This window comes from Chenopodium quinoa, unplaced genomic scaffold, assembly GCF_001683475.1.
Source record: "Chenopodium quinoa cultivar QQ74 unplaced genomic scaffold, ASM168347v1, whole genome shotgun sequence".
Taxonomy (NCBI): domain Eukaryota; kingdom Viridiplantae; phylum Streptophyta; class Magnoliopsida; order Caryophyllales; family Amaranthaceae; genus Chenopodium; species Chenopodium quinoa.
This window is the reverse complement of record NW_018744878.1, coordinates 4,189,048-4,205,531: the sequence shown is the minus strand read 5'-3', so window position 1 is coordinate 4,205,531 and position 16,484 is coordinate 4,189,048. Positions and strand designations below refer to the sequence as shown.

The window sequence follows — 16,484 nt, the reverse complement described above, 5'->3', positions numbered from 1 at the left end:
ATTTACTAATGATTTGAGCTCAATTGAACTGAACTGAACTGAATATTATGAGAGAGAAAAATAGGAATTGAACTGAATTGAATTCATTGGAGCTGAATTGAACTGAACTGAATTCTTTGGAGCTGAATTGAACTGAACTAAACTGATTGGAAAACTGAACGAAGGATGATTGATATAAATGGAGGAAGTATAAATACATAACTATGATGTATGGGTAAAGAGACTAATAAGTGCAATTTGACGGGGGAAAGGCAAAAGTTGGGAAAATAAGAGGGTAAAATTAACAAAATGGAATAGTAAATTTTGTAATGGCTAATTGCCCTCGTAGATTTTATGTCAATGGACAATGGTGACTTGATAACTTCACTTTACCAAATTCTTCGTTGATTTAAATGTGATTTGAAATCTAAAAATACTTTTTTTTTTTTTTTTTGACAACACTAAAAAATATACATTTAAAAATACTTACATGCTGATTTTTAGATGTATATTGGCAATAAAATTTAATAATCCTATGATGTCTCATTTTATTAATTAACTAAACACAACTAAGTGCATTTCTCCATCTCTAACTCATTTGATTATCTTTAAATATGGGAAGCTTTGTAGAGGTTTGGTACACACAACAAGCATATAGAAAACAATACCTCGAAGAATGAAAGAAAGCCATTAAGGTCATGTTAGGGTTAGTGAAAAAGTTAGTGCTCGATCTACATAAATTGTATTGTGAGGAAAAGTATTATTAACCATCAAATTTGAGCAAAGTTTTCTTGTATCCATATAAACACCTTATAGTGAAAGATTTGGACGTCTCACATCGCTGATTTCCCCTAATTATTTATTTACTCATGTAACAAAAATTACTTTATTTCATTTTTTATTACTTTATTTTTGCAAACTTTAGTTTATCCAGTGAAATTAAATTGAATACAAATCACTAAAATATAGTAGTTGTGTGTGCATCACATAATAATGACCTCTCTTCTCATTCCTACTCTCAAACAACTATGTTTACTAAGTTGATTAGGGTTATCTGTGGGAGCTTTCATTGATAAGACCTTTTGATTACTTAGAAAAAAAAAGTACAATGACTTTTACATGAAGTTTCAATTTTTAGTACCTAATACTTAATTAATTGGGCAAAAAAAAAATATTTGTGTAGTTTGGTCGATGTTATTGAGAATATGCAAACCTTATAATCTCACATGGATAGCAAAACTTATAATAGCACTAGTATAGGACAACCAAAGGCGCGACATCAGCACAAGCTTGTATAACTATCACAGTATGAAGCACAAGAGTTTGAGTTAGTAAACTTAAAAAACATTTTTTTTTGGAAAAACACGACACAACACGATACGATAAAATAAAATAAAAATAATTTAAATTTGATTTCATCACACTAGCCCAAAACGACAAACCTTCTTTTGAAAAACCCTAAATAAACTTACTCAAATTACAAATTTGATTCATCTAATTGATTCATGCCCTAATTGATGATGTTGATTGTTGAGTCCATATTGAAAAAGGGGTGTTTTGGGGAGTTTGGGACATAAAAAAAAAAGTGTCTTTCATTAAGTGTGATACTGTGATTACAAAGAAGCAAGATTGACTGGTCGAGTGAATGAACCCCAACTCAAATAGGCACACATTCTCTCGTTGGTGAACTCAATTTACTTTTGCTCCCGCCGCCGCCACTCCTCCGTTGTGCGCCTTTGCCTCTCGTCTGGTATCATTTCATCTATAATATTGTGTGGAATTTGTTTGTAAAAATTTGATTTTTTGGTGTTTATGTACTGCATTATAACTATGACTTTGTGGGTTATTCAAAGAAATTGTTATTAAGAAAATTTGAGCATTAGTTGATGTTTTCATGCTTGTTTTTGCTTTTTTGTTGGTAAATTTTTCAGGGTTTGTTACAATTGTTGCAAGAAAGATAATTTCGTAGGTTGATTTTGTTTGCTGTTTGGGGGTGTTTTACAGTGTAAAAATGGAGCAAAGATTAGCCAATAGTTGGAATATGACTGTGAATGAGAAGAATTTTATTGAGACGGCATTACTTTCGGATCTCAGAGTTGATGGACGCCGCCCTTTTGACTACCGTCGCTTAACCATAAAATTTGGCCGGTAAAAGGTTTTTTCTTTTTTGTAAATGTATGTTGTTATGACTTATGAATGTGGTTTTATTTGTTTTCTGTGCATTGATAATGTGTCTTTATTACATATAGCCCTAAAATTCACTGATTCCACATATAGAGAATGTCAGAATCATGTTGGACACCATGGGTTTTTCTCGCAATCTGTTTTAGTATACTCCCTCCGTCCCTAAATTACCTTGAATTGATAACATTCAAGGAATTAGAATAATCTTCTGTAGTGCCAGTGAGAGTAGGCAGGTAGAACCACAAGATATTAGAAGGACCTAACAACAACAACAAACTGTCATTGCGTAGTAGGTGCCCTATGCAGTGTCTTTTTAGATGTTCAAAGAGCTCGTTGTTACCACTCTTATTGGATTTACACAAGGAGATGAACTGTTATTGAAAGGTCCTTGATTGGAACTTTTTCTTTTGGGTGATGCATATTTAAAAGAAAATAGAAAGCAAATGTATGCAATTAGGTTAAAGGACCTATCTTCCACACGCCTAGCATGATGTGATGTCCTAAAATGGAGGAGCAGGCAGGCTGTTTTGGCTGTAGTATATAGTTTGGGAAAAAGGTGATTGTAGGTTTTCCCTTCTGGAGCACTTAGGTTGGAGTTGAAGTTTGATGTGGTGTTGGGATTAACAAAGACAGTTTTGTCAACTGGATAGGCTGACCTATGCAGGTGAGATTAATACCTAAATATTTGACATGTACTTGCCAGATTTTTGAATCTTGACTGCATTGGTGTTTGCTAATTACTCTTCCAATCAGGTGAAGTACAAAGGATTGTTGATTTGTTGGTGTAATGGGGTTATTATGAGTCTTGACTCTCAAGTAGTGTACACTTTGTATAGGTTATGTTTATAAAGGTGCTGCAACGAGTGGTTGCCTACATGGCTCAAAGTAAAGTAACTTTTTGCTGGTGCACAGTCAACTCAAGGCATCCCATGGGACTGCAGATTGCTCACTTACGGTGTGTTTGGATTGAAGGAAATGGAGGGAAAGGAAGGGAAGAGAAATGGAGAGATGGAGTATCTTTCATTTGGATAGCAAATGAGGAAGGGAGGGAATTGAAGGGGAAAGAAATGGAAGGATTAAATTGTAGAAAATTAATCCCTCCAACAATGAAGAGATTTGGAAGGAAAACTCGCCATTCTTCCCTCCCCTCCTCTTCTCCTCCCTCCTCTTCTTTTCCTTCCCCTTTCTTTATCCAAACAAACTGTTATTGTTTTCTATCTTTAACTCTTCTATTAAAATTTAAATCACAAGGCTCCTCCTGCTGTTCTCTTCATTTGAATGGGTGATTTGATGCATTATGGTGTATGAAAGAATTTTGGCATGTGTTGTGTACTTGTGTCCCATGTGATCTCACCTTATATCTTGACTCTAGGACCCTTATTGCATTAGTGTGTCTCGTACCCTTCAAAACACTGTGTGAAGGTACATCAATGTGACCTCATTTGCAGAAAATTCCTTCCTACTGAGTTTTTATTTGTTTTTTATCCTAATTGGAATGGAGAATTGGAGATGGATTATGCACAAAACTGTTTAGGAAATATTGATGATGAGCTGTGGCCAATAAGATCCATAAATATAGGATTTCCAAATTATTCTTCTCTAGAAGAGCATTCAAAATATATTTTCTGTTGCCATGATGTATTTTCTTCCCTTATGCGTTTCAGTTTTAAAAGTGATACAAAACCTAGTATTTGATCTCAGTGTATGAAGTCATTGTTTTTTGTCAGTAAATATGGTTTTTATAGTTTATTTATGTATTATAACATTATAGGTCAGATCATAATGGCCATGAATTAATTGGTTTGATAATGTGAGTTATGTGACATACTCTGGTCATATATGAGTTGCTCTGGTTTGATATCTTTTGCTTGATAATATGGTGATTCAGAAATCAGAATTGCTCATACTTTCTTTAAATTGCAGAGAAGATGGTTCTTCTGAGGTGCAGCTTGGCCAGACTCATGTCATGGGTTTTGTGACTGCTCAGCTTGTTCAACCTTTTAAAGACAGGCCAAATGAAGGATCACTCGCTATTTATACCGAGTTTTCTCCTATGGCTGATTCCTCATTTGAGGCAGGCCGCCCTGGAGAATCTGCTGTGGAATTGGGACGTATAATAGATCGCGGTTTGAGGTTTGTTTTGACTTCGTTTCTTCTAGATCATACCATTTATTCTTGGACTTTAGACTGCAACATAAACCTGTTTTGAGTTTTGACCATTAGCTTTGGAAACGTTTTGATGATCATATAAGGCATGCCTTATGATGAATGTAGCAATCTGAAATAGTAGTGAGAGTTTTATCATTGTAAATCTTGCTTAGTACTTAATTGATTTCTGCTGAATTTGTCACCTACAGAATGCAATTACTAGATTGAGACAATTATCTGATTTGAGAAATGGTTTCAAAGCTGAAGCTAACTTAATTTTTCATCAATTGTTGGTCTTAATATGTTTAATGTCAAAAAATATCAAGACTTTGCAACCAGTGTTTAGGGTTTAGTATCAGTTCGGGTTGGGGTGGGCTGGGGTTTTGCAAATGCCTCTATTCATTGCAGTTAGGAGAATGCTATGACAGAAAGGAAACTGGGTCCACATGGCTGGTTGGTCTAGAAATTTAGAAATATGGGAAGGCATACTAATTCCTGGACATCTAAGGTCTACTGGTACTTTTGGTGGCATGATGAATCCAATTAATAAAATACGTAGTATAAATTTAAGAATACAATTTGATATTTTGAGATCTTAGTGATCAGAACTAAGTTTTACACTACCTAGTTTGGTTCTCTTCTTTTCTTAGTTGGTTTGCTTATACAGGGATTGTTTTGACTCTGAAATGCTCTTGCAGGGAGAGCAGGGCAATTGATACAGAATCACTTTGTGTCCTTGCTGGCAAATTAGTGTGGTCCATTCGTATTGATCTTCACATACTAGATAATGGAGGGTATGATGTGATGTTTCTTTTCATGAGACAGAACTCTATTTTCTTGTGTCTTGGACTCTTGGTATTTACATATGACAGCTCATGTTTCTCATTGGCTCAGAAATCTTGTTGATGCTGCAAATATTGCTGCTTTGGCAGCCCTTCTGACGTTCAGGAGGCCAGACTGTACTCTGGGGGGAGAAGATGGACAAGAATTAACCGTGCATCCTCCTGAGGTATGTTGATCTCTCTCTTGATTTTTGGCTAAAGTCTATGGTTATAGCACTTAAATTAATCATCCAAGTGTTTTAAGGCTTTAAGCAGCAAAATGTTGAATTAACCAAGTACTGTTGTCACTGTTTTATTTTTATACTTCGTACATTATTTTTTTATTATTTTTTTTTTTTTTTTTTTTTTTTTTTTTTTTTTTTGTAGTTCCTGACCTTCATTTTTTTGCCCCAGAATATTCTTTAATAAAATTTTGAGTATATGATATACCTTTTATCCAGTGCTTCTCGTAGGTATTCTAGATCACTGGGATGTGATGATACGGGGTTTCAACCATTATAGTATTACCAGTACTAAACTTTGTAAATAATGAAACTCCTGAATGTTTAGGTGGAATGACTTACAAGGATTGTAACTATTTTTTCCTCTAAACAAGAGGCTTGACTAAAGGCCAAGGGAATAAATTCATGTAACTTGGTGATCCACCTAATTCTTGAATCTTGTCCGCACAATCAGGAGAAAATATCTAATAAATTTATCTTTTATATATATATATAGGCTCCTGCCGCTATTGGCACTGTAGAAGGTGAATCGCTTGTTTCTAGAGTTTTGAAGGATTGACTCCATTCACTTTTTTTTTAAGAAAAAGTTCTTAGATTCATTTACTGTATTTAGTCTGTTGTGGTTAATTATGAGAGGCCGTTCCCACAAATTTCATAATTTTAAATGCTTGTCCGTACTTTGGCAGGTGCGTGAGCCGCTTCCATTGATAGTTCATCATCTTCCTATAGCTGTGACATTTGCTTTCTTCACTTCTGATAGTGTTGTGGTAAGAAATGAGTTTAACAGCATATCTTTGAGAGAATTGCTAGTCTTTGCTATTAGGATGGACTTTTCATGTATACCAATTGATACAGGTGATAGATCCTACTCTCTCTGAAGAGGCCATAATGAAAGGCAGAATGACTGTTACGATAAACACAAATGGAGATATATGTGCCATTCAAAAGGGTGGCGGAGTTGGTGTCATGCACAATGTTGTTATGCAGTGCTTACGGGTTGCTTCTGTCAAATCTGCCGATATAACTACCAAGATTAAGGAAGCTGTAAGATCTAGTTATATTCTTTGTTATTATGTTATTGGAATTATTTTTATAATTTTGTTGTTGTTGTTGTGGTGGTGGTGGTGGTTAACTGGTTATGGCATTTTTGTGTGGTTTCTAACCATTTAAATTTGAATTTACTTATAGGTTGAATCATACAATACAGAAAAAGCATATCGCAAAGTCAAGCGCCACCCATCTGCTGCAGGGGATCAAATTGAGAGGTTAGCATTGAAAGTGTATGCTATAAGTAGAAGCAGATATTATGTAAAATTTAATTATCATCATTTAGATGTTGGGGCAAGAGCCAAGAGATTATAAAACTAGTTATATATGTTTGTCCTGCATCTGTTTTCATGTTTAACTGCTTGTGCTTTTCTCTGTATCTGAGCCAATGAGCTAAAACCAATTTTCCGAAGTCAGAATGTCAGGTAGTCCTAGCAGTGAGTTCAGTGTCACTTTCCATGTGTGTTTAAACCTTTCATATGGCGAGTTGTTTTGTGTACCTGAAACCAAGTTACTACGGAGTAAAAAATATTAGTAAGTTGTCAAAATGCTTTTCATGACTTCATGAGTGCCTGAAGAAAGGAATGTAAAAGGGTTGACAAGGATGACCAACAATGAGGGAATCAGGGAAAGAAAATATCAAATTTGTAATGCATTCGTCATATGAGATTAGTCTTTCTCCATTTCTCTCTATTACGGAGCATTATATATCCTAAAATCTGATCTATAATTGTATATCTTTTACCTTTATAAAGATACAGTCAAAGAAATAATAAGGTTAATCAAATGCTTCTCTTATCTATGCTGTATTCTTTGAGTGCTTTTGTTCCTTGTTCGGTATCATGATTGTCAGTCTCCACGACCCCAATTTATCTGCACTACAGTAATTTCTAATTTCTACGTATGCTAGCTGTCTCTAATTTCTTGAGTTTTGCAGGTAAACCGATGGTAGACATCCATCAGAATTTTTGTTTTAAAACACTACAACAAGAATATGGAGTTTCATCACTGTCATTTTTCTGGTGAGACAAATTTTGCCCTGGAAAATGAGGAAATTAACGGGGGTCTTTTTCTCACCGGTAAGTTTCTTTTAATTCTTTGGAGGATTAGTTTCAAAATTTCTGTTAGCACATGACTTCAGATATGTCCTAAAGAATTTATGGACAAGTTCATTCCAAATATTTGGAATTCGAATTTTTAAGGCTTTTCAAGCTGTTCATGATCTAGAATTCTATCTTTGATTAATCGAGCCCAATCCTATCTATGGCATATCAAATCATGTAAAAAAGTTATTCTGTGTATACACTTTTCGTTTTTTGCAGTATATACGCAGTTGTCTTACCATATTACGCCGTTGCTGCTGTTCAATTGCAGGCATCTCAACTTCTCATCTACAACATAGGACTGTACATGACATTAGCGAGTGATACATTTTATTAGAAGGAAAGCTTGATCTTCCGTGTACACCTTCTTCTTGTCGACCTTCCGGCTTCTCTTTTACCCCCGTTTATCTAGTTTTACTTGTTAGTAGTTTATTTTTTTGCAAAAATGGGCCGCTTGGCTTCTTCCCTTCAAGTTTTTTTTTTTTTTTTTTTTTTTTTTTTTTTTTTTTTTTTTTTTTTTTTGACACAACCTTCAAGCTAATTATAGCTGTTTATATGCACAAATTTATGACCATTGATCATCTTGTTAATTTCCCTTGTTTAAAGTGTTGTGTTTTTTTTTTCTTTTTTTTTGGGGAGAAAAGTGTTGTTCTTTTCGATTGTATGTTTTGAGCATTAATCGTGAATATATATGTTCTTAAACGTCATTGAACTTGATAACCTATTTAAAACCTACCAACTTCAACCCCTTTGTAGTTTGAATACTTCATTTTACACAAATATATCTTCATTACATATGACATTATAATTGTTCACTTAATAATGTATCTCAAGTACTTTGAAGTTAAATCTTCTCTCGCTAATTTAAAATAGAAAAAGATTCAAATAACAAAATCTTTGATTTCAACAATTTCAACAAACTCTACCACCTTTAAATTTGTTCAAAGGCAAAGGGGAACTCTATGAGACGAAGAGAATAAGACCATCAAATTGTTACTCTTTCCATTTCATAATAATTGCAATATCTTTTCTTTTATGTCGGTTTAATAATTATATTTAATACTTTTTTTAAAATTATTCTAGATCCACTGCTATATTATTCCTTTATTTCTCCGATTAACTCCACCTACACTCTTTCAAAAAAAAAAAAAACCAAAAAAAATCTACCTACACAAATATTGTACAAGTACAAAATTTCTCTCACACTAACAATTAAACATATCATCACTAACTACTTCCTCTGTTTTTTTTTTAATTTGACACATGTCTTTATTACGTTTGCAAACGCACAAAACTAACGATTAATATCTCTAATCATCAATCTTGTAATAATATAATTAGTGAATATTAATACAATTTACATCGAGATTTCACATGCATTTTTTCGCAAATTCTTGATTAAGGTGGACTTTTATTAAGTTATTGTGAAACAGGTTAAAGTTATCATAAAAATATTTAAAATTACCCTTTTTTTTAAGGGGAAGAATAATATCATTAAATAAAAGCCATACGACATCTACAATAATAAGGATCTGTAAACCACAAATTTAGAGAAAATATCATAACTTTTACAATCAAAATCATAACTAATTTGCATATTTGGCATAGCTCATACTTCACCGCTTCAAGCTTGACGCGAGCAATGATTTTCGATGTCTTTGCATCTTTCCAAGTTGAGACCTCCGCAATCTGCGCTGATGTTTTGATCGACCGGTTGATGACAAATTCCAGACCCATATGAATCCAAATCACCTTCCCAATTGTTATAAGAACCCTAAAAATAAAATTCTCATTCATAGATGAGTATCAAAATCCCAGAAAATTGGGACAGACTCTCACAGATGGAGAGAACAAAACAAAACAAATAACTCAAAACGTAAAACAAAACAAAAAACTAAATTGAATTAAAGAAAAAGGGTCGGAAATAGTCTAATTTACTATTTCCGACCTAAACGGCCAAGAAAGTTAAAACCCTAGAAGAGAGAGGAGAGAGAAGAGAGAAAAAAAATATAAAGTTAATTTTTACTGATTAAAGTGTGCACAATTTAAAAAAAAATTACCCTTTTATACTACAGAAGTTACCATTTTGTATACTAGTAACAAAAATTTTACCCTTCAAAAATATTTATAATGTACTACATATTTACATCAATCATATTAGCCCTCAAACACATGTATATAATAGAAGTTACACATTAAAATACAATAAAACTAAAAAAAAAAAAAAGATATCCTTAACGGTGTTAAAGTTATCAAAAAAATTGTTAAAGTTACCCTTTAATTATTCACGGTCTTACAATAAAATATAATAATTTATACGAATTATTATAAAATTCACCTTTAAGTCTTCACCGTATTATTCACTTAAAACTTTTGCAACCCCTAGTGTTGCGATTATACAAGTATATGACTATATGGTATACGCTCAATCTAAATAATCAAGGATATATACACTATATGTCACCCCTCTCTTCCACCAAGATTTGAACTTGGGTCCATTAGAAAATAAATAAAAAAAAATACCATCTTTGCTATCTAATATTTTTACTTATTTATTATTCTTAAATATAGTTAATGTAGGCTACGAGTATATATATATACATATATATATATATATATATACATATATATATATATATATATATAAAAGTACGGAATAAATTATTACAAAAAAAAATCAATAAAAGTACGGAATAAATTGTTACAAAAAAAAACAATAAAAGTACACAATATTTAAGATTATTGAAAACTATAATACGAAATAAATAATAATTAACATATAGACCCGGGGCCCGAACTAAACTTATTAATATATTAAATTAATGTTTTGAATTTAAAAGTCCATGAACATTTATGATATATCAACATTTAATTTGACGGGATGTATCACATGTATATCATGTACTCATTTACGAATATCAATCAAATTAAAATGAAGTTTGTACAAATATGCTCATGCTAATCCACCACAACTTACCAAAGATAAACTTAACCTAAATACTAAACATCAACATTCATATTTATCATAATAAATTCATAATAGAGTTGTTACTCCTAGATGTCTTACTAATCGAAGGTGGGCACAATGAGACACTATTGTAGGTCATTTTTGTCATGGAGCCATTAATCCAATTATTCATGGTTGTTGTGATGTGGTTTGTGATTGAATTATTGTCTTATAATTTGTCACGTTGATTAAACAACTCTTATTCCTTATCCATCTTCTTATAACTTTAGTAAACAGTACACCAATAGTTATATATTTCTTTTGTCTCAATTTAAAATGAAACACAATCAATATACCTTATCTCTTTAATTTTATGATTGTCGGATTTAACTTTTTACAGCGTATTCGATGCACATATTTTAACATCAACATCATTAACTATACACAATAGTGCATTCGTATTTGAATCATTAACAACATGCGTTCACTCTTATTTTTGATAAGTATATTATCGCCCGTAGTTCAATTTTTATGAGATTGTGAGTCAAATCCATTGAAAAAAATATTCAGCTCCTAATACAGTCATTATTTTTTGTCAAATTCAACTTAAATATGATGCTATAATACTTTAAATATGAGTACAACGTAATCATCAATCGTAATCGTAATCATCAACGTAATTATTCACGTTAATTTGTCATTACTCCCTTGACCTCATAAAGATTGTTGTGGGTCGTGTTTGGTTGTGTCTTGTGCCAAACCTTCGTGCTTTGGGGTTAGTTAGACCCAGCCTACGAACTAACAGCCATGCCAAAATTTTCAAAAGGTTGACCCATACACGATCGAAGCCCGCATGCTATTATGTTATGTTGTGCTTGCGTGACTAAGCCTATTTTCACTAATTTTAGTGTATTTTGTCGTGTAGGATCATGTCTAGTCGTGCTTCTCCTAAATAGAGAAGGAGACCCGACCCACAATCCGACAAGCATAGTAACGTATCATGTTGCTCTTTGTACTCATGTCATGTCGTGCTTTTTTTTGGATGTTGGGCCATGGCTTAGGTCAATTTGGGTTATTCAGCCCACTACCTCTTTACTTCCTTAATCTATTATATTGTCTCAAAAGGAAAAATTAATTTTTTTTTTTGAAAAATGTGCAAAAATTTACACATGGTAATCTAGATAGATTCGTCAATTCGTAGATGAAGAGAACGAAAGGGAAAAAAAATAATAAGGGACAGAGAGAATATGACGAGTACAATATTAATTTAGCTGGTGTTTGGTATTTTAACATGCTTTGCTTACCATTGAATTTCGTTGAACTATCGAATAGTTAAATAGTCCTCCACGGCTCCACTCCCTTAGCCAACCACTGTACTCCACTACGTATTCCATATCCATTCTCATTTCTCACATCATAAATCGACACAAACATAGATATTTTGGCCAAATTTGTTTGATTACGAAATACTATTATTGGGTATTTTCTTATTTGTTAGCATTTTTTGGATAGAATGATGATGAATGAATTATTTGGAGGATTGCCAAAATGGAAGATTTTGAGCTTAATCTCAATGGTTGCTTTAAGCTTGTTGTTGGCTTCAGCTGTGATAAGAACCCAAAATTCCCAGATTATCAATTCCACCATCACTTCAACTTCAGATCATCTTCTTTCCCAATTTATCAATTTTTGGTGGCAACCTGATCAATCTGGTAACCACCATGTTTGGCCGGTAAAACCCACTTACAAAGTCAACACTTTTTTGCTTTTAAATTAGTGAATTGGTTTAAATTAATTGAATTTATATGCCCTTTTAACACTTTTATGTTAATTTTGTTGTGGATACCCAAAATATTGAATCATGTGGTAATGTATTTGTTATGGAACAGAAAGTGCCCAGAAAAGGGTTTTTGATTGGGTTGCAGGTTTTTGTTTTTTGTTTATTTTTTCTTTGGTGGCCTGGTCCGTCAATGATGTAAACGGGATTTGATACCGTGTAATAGTAAACACCCTTACCCCTAAGACTTTACTAGCTATGCTAGTAGACATCCACAGTTGGGTTGCACAATAGTTGTGCTTAACTGATTTGTTTTTTGTAACATTTTTAGTATGTTGGTTTAATATGAATAGTTTTGTAAATATTTTGTGCATTAACTTTTATGAATATTGACTTTGCAAGTAATATTGTATTATCATGGCCTCATGGGTTCATACATTACAGGAATTTAAATTTGGGTGGCAAATTGTTGTGGGGTCTTTTATTGGATTTTGTGGAGCAGCATTTGGAAGTGTTGGTGGTGTTGGAGGTGGTGGGATATTTGTGCCAATGCTTAGTCTTGTTATTGGGTTTGATCCAAAATCTGCAACTGCTATATCCAAATGTAAGGGTTTAACCTTGTTATATTGTCTGTCAGATTGTGTGAAGAAGTAAGACTATATTGCTTTGTCAGTTAGTTTGTTGATGATTAACAAAATGTCAAAACGGAATTATCCAGAATATTTGGAAATGTTCTATGGAATCTTGGTTGGATTATTATGAATTTTGACTGTTTTTGTATGATGGAATATCAGGCTGGAATTTTCTGTTTACCCCTTTCTGTATTTACAGTGTTTCATTTTATCTTGTTTGATAATATGGTAAGAAATATTGTGGTAGTTGAATATGATTGTTAGAGTGATATTGTTTGATCTTCAGGTATGATAACGGGTGCTGCAGCTTCAACTGTGTACTACTATCTGAATCTAAGGCATCCAACACTTGATATGCCAATCATCGATTATGATTTAGCTCTACTTTTCCAGCCTATGCTCTTGCTGGGAATAAGTATTGGTGTTACTTTTAATGTGATATTTGCTGAATGGATGGTCACAGTCTTGCTGATCATTATTTTCGTAGGTAATTTATTGGTGCTGCTAGTTAATTTCATGTATTTTTTTTGCTGATAGCATGACAGCCTAATCTGAGCTGACTTTCTATAGGCACATCTATCAAGGCACTCTTTAAAGGCGTTGAAACTTGGAGAAAGGAAACGTTGATGAAACAGGTGATTGGACCATTAAAGTGTTTGTGCAGATACTGATATTCATTATATTCTAGCTGTGTAACTTAGTAGCCAGATCCATAATTCAGAGTTCATGTTAAATGTTCACGAGTTCTTAATTGTAATATCCAATTTTGATTTTTTTTATGACGTGTCAACTGGAAAGAGTGTTGAGAAAAATAAAAATACTCTTTCAGTAATTTTGCTTAAATTTTCTCCCTAGAAAGATAAGTTTCAGGAAAATTCGGGTCTGACAAGGGCTTTAAGGCTTCAATCACTTTACAACTTACAATAAGTCTTAATTCGTTCAGGTTAATTCAGATAAGTTCGAATAGGTTCACACAAGTTTTGATGAAGGGTAATGCAATGAAGTCTTATTTAAGCCTTCGTTATTATTAATTAAGTTGCAATGTCCCCCCTAAATCTTAGTTGCATTTGTTTTCAGGAAGCTATGAGGTATTTGGCATCAAATGGTGAGTTCATATACGTCTTAACTAAAGGCATTCTAAGGCTCTTTTGATTCAATATCTTGGATATTCATCTTTTTTTATGATATTGGGAGCAGGTGTTAGTGGTGGAGTGGAGTATAAGCCCCTTCCTGATTTCCCAGACAAGGAGGGTGAAGAAACAAAAGTGAGTAATTTCTAACTATTTGAGATTTTTACCTAATTCAAGATTGTTATTTTTTATAACCGAAGATGTGATTGATATAGGTTTCTGCCGTAAAAAATGTTTGCTGGAGGGAACTTGGTCTGCTTGTGTTTGTTTGGCTGTCATTTCTTGTCCTGCAGATTGTTAAGGTCCTTTTATCTTCCAGATCTATCTTTTATACTGTCTTTCAGTAATTTGGCAGGAAGGAGTTTTCAAGCAGACTAGCAGAGTTTCTGGCTTGCTGGTCTGCCTATGGTCCTCTAAATTTTATAGTATATCTAATTACTTTTCTACAAATAAACTGAACAGGAAACTACGGCTACTTGTTCAACAGCCTATTGGGTTTTGAGCTTGTTGCAGGTATTGTTTATGCATCCAATCAACTATTCTCCTCTTGTTTACTATGTATGACGAGCTTTTTGATCCTTCTTTTTCTCTGTGGAGAATATTAAATGATCATTTTTGTGTTCCAGGTACCTGTTGCTGTTGGTGTATCCTTATATGAAGCAGTCAGCCTGTACAATGGACGAAGAATAATCTCATCCAAAGGAAATGCATCCACTATGTGGAAAGTCCACCACCTCGTCATGTATTGTTGTTATGGGATTTTGGCTGGTATAGCTGGTGGATTGCTTGGCCTTGGTGGTGGATTTATTTTGGGTCCCTTGTTCTTGGAGCTGGGAATCCCTCCTCAGGTGAGACTTTTGCTTGTATAAAATTTAACAGTCCTTTTTAATTCTATATTCCAGTGTAAGAGGTTGAGATTCTTATGAGATATTTCATGGAAGACTAAAGATGCTATTGTGACAATTAAAAGAAGTTGAACTCTGTTGCCTTAGTGATATGGTATGACTCCTTTCACCTCAAACTAGTGAATGAATTGCTCTTATACTGGATCTTTTCATGACTAAACATTCATTTGTGAATAATTTACATGCTGGCCGATTAAGTTAGCTTTTGAAACGAGTATTCAATATTGATGAAGAACTGGGATGGTTATTCACACTAAGCAATCAGTCGTAAACAAGTACTTGGATATCTACCTATATCTTTCAAGTATCTTGCAAAAATTGATGTGATTGATCTTTAGCAGAAGTTGACTCAAAGTTTGTCTTATAGCTCTACAAGCATCCATAAATTACTAGTCAGTATCGCTAAGTGGAAATCATAATCTTTGATATGTTCTGCAGGTTTCAAGTGCTACTGCTACCTTTGCAATGGCTTTTTCTGCATCTATGTCTGTTATAGAGTACTACCTTCTTAAACGTTTTCCTGTCCCTTATGGTAAGCAATCACCTATTAGTCTGTTTTATCCAAAATACACAAGGTCTTTTAAAAAATACTGATCTTTGAAGTCCTTAATGATTATTATATGTCTATGTTATTTTCCTTGCATTGATTTCTATTTTTTTCTGCATACTAACAAGTTTTATCTGATTGTACTTGCAGCACTTTACTTTATGGCTGTGGCAACTGTTGCTGCCTTTGTTGGACAACATGCTGTCAGAAAGTTGATAATTATTATGGGGAGGGCATCCTTCATAATCTTCATTCTAGCTTTCACAATCTTCATCAGCGCCGTCTCACTAGGTGAGCTCTATACATGCTTATTTTTCCCTTATGATGCTCTAAGGCTTTATTCTTTTCACCCTGTTAAGTTTAGAAAAGGGCCAGTAAGTTCATGTAAAGAAAACTAGCTCAACGAGACCAATAGGTGGTAGCGCAATCCACTACTAAACAGAGGTAAGTGTAATAGACTTAGAAGGAAAATTAAGTTTGGACTAAGGCTCACAAAGTTCTTATAAAAGTGTTTCTCAGGTGAAGATACTAGTTTTGTATATGCATGTTACGGTAAGAACTCAGAAACAGGAAATCTGAAGTAACTTCCATCATTGATATTGCTCTATTTATATTTTTTAGGTGGTGTTGGCATTTCAAACATAGTTGGAAAGATTCAACGACATGAGTTCATGGGATTTGAGGATCTTTGCAAGTACAAGGCATAAGGCTTGTAAGCCTTTATTATTTCTCGGGGATACAATGCCCCGTGCTGTTATAATCAGTTACACATTTTATATAACAGTATTGTGTATTATCTTAGAGCAACGTTTCTACCTTGTATTTGCAAAAGCACCGATTCTTTATGTACAGATTTTATTGTATGTAGTATTTTATTTTGAAGAACAAAATGTTGAAAAGCTCTCTTACGAATAGCTCCTTGTAATAACACCAGATCCACATTAACTGATGAGCAATTCTGTCCTCTTACTTTCAGACTTTCAGTTTTAACTATGCTTATTCTAATGGATTATACGCGAACA

At 33.5% G+C, this 16,484-nt stretch overlaps 2 protein-coding genes across 4 annotated transcripts; both read left to right on the top strand.

The window, feature by feature from the left end:
• The first annotated feature begins 1,106 nt into the window (after positions 1-1,106).
• Positions 1,107-8,761, top strand: LOC110705620 (exosome complex component RRP45B-like). 3 transcript variants are annotated; one of them, XM_021883524.1, is made up of 10 exons: positions 1,107-1,729; positions 1,984-2,127; positions 4,087-4,296; positions 5,010-5,105; positions 5,206-5,320; positions 6,061-6,141; positions 6,230-6,418; positions 6,563-6,621; positions 7,356-7,500; positions 7,796-8,761. In XM_021883524.1, the coding sequence occupies exons 2-9, from the start codon at positions 1,991-1,993 to the stop codon at positions 7,360-7,362; spliced, it is 894 nt and encodes a 297-aa protein (XP_021739216.1). In that variant the 5' UTR covers positions 1,107-1,729; positions 1,984-1,990; the 3' UTR covers positions 7,363-7,500; positions 7,796-8,761. The 3 variants fall into 3 exon arrangements, with proteins under 3 accessions (XP_021739216.1, XP_021739215.1, XP_021739214.1); XM_021883523.1 differs by having other exon boundaries at positions 1,178-1,729; positions 6,563-6,639; positions 7,359-7,500; positions 7,744-8,761; XM_021883522.1 differs by having other exon boundaries at positions 1,179-1,729; positions 6,563-6,639; positions 7,359-7,500.
• A 3,007-nt stretch (positions 8,762-11,768) lies between these two features.
• On the top strand, positions 11,769-16,437 carry LOC110705619 (sulfite exporter TauE/SafE family protein 3-like). Its single transcript, XM_021883521.1, has 12 exons — positions 11,769-12,203; positions 12,693-12,852; positions 13,167-13,367; positions 13,451-13,515; positions 13,958-13,985; positions 14,078-14,145; positions 14,226-14,312; positions 14,473-14,523; positions 14,637-14,858; positions 15,354-15,447; positions 15,613-15,753; positions 16,084-16,437. The coding sequence occupies exons 1-12, from the start codon at positions 11,985-11,987 to the stop codon at positions 16,167-16,169; spliced, it is 1,422 nt and encodes a 473-aa protein (XP_021739213.1). The 5' UTR covers positions 11,769-11,984; the 3' UTR covers positions 16,170-16,437.
• The last annotated feature ends 47 nt before the right edge of the window (positions 16,438-16,484 follow it).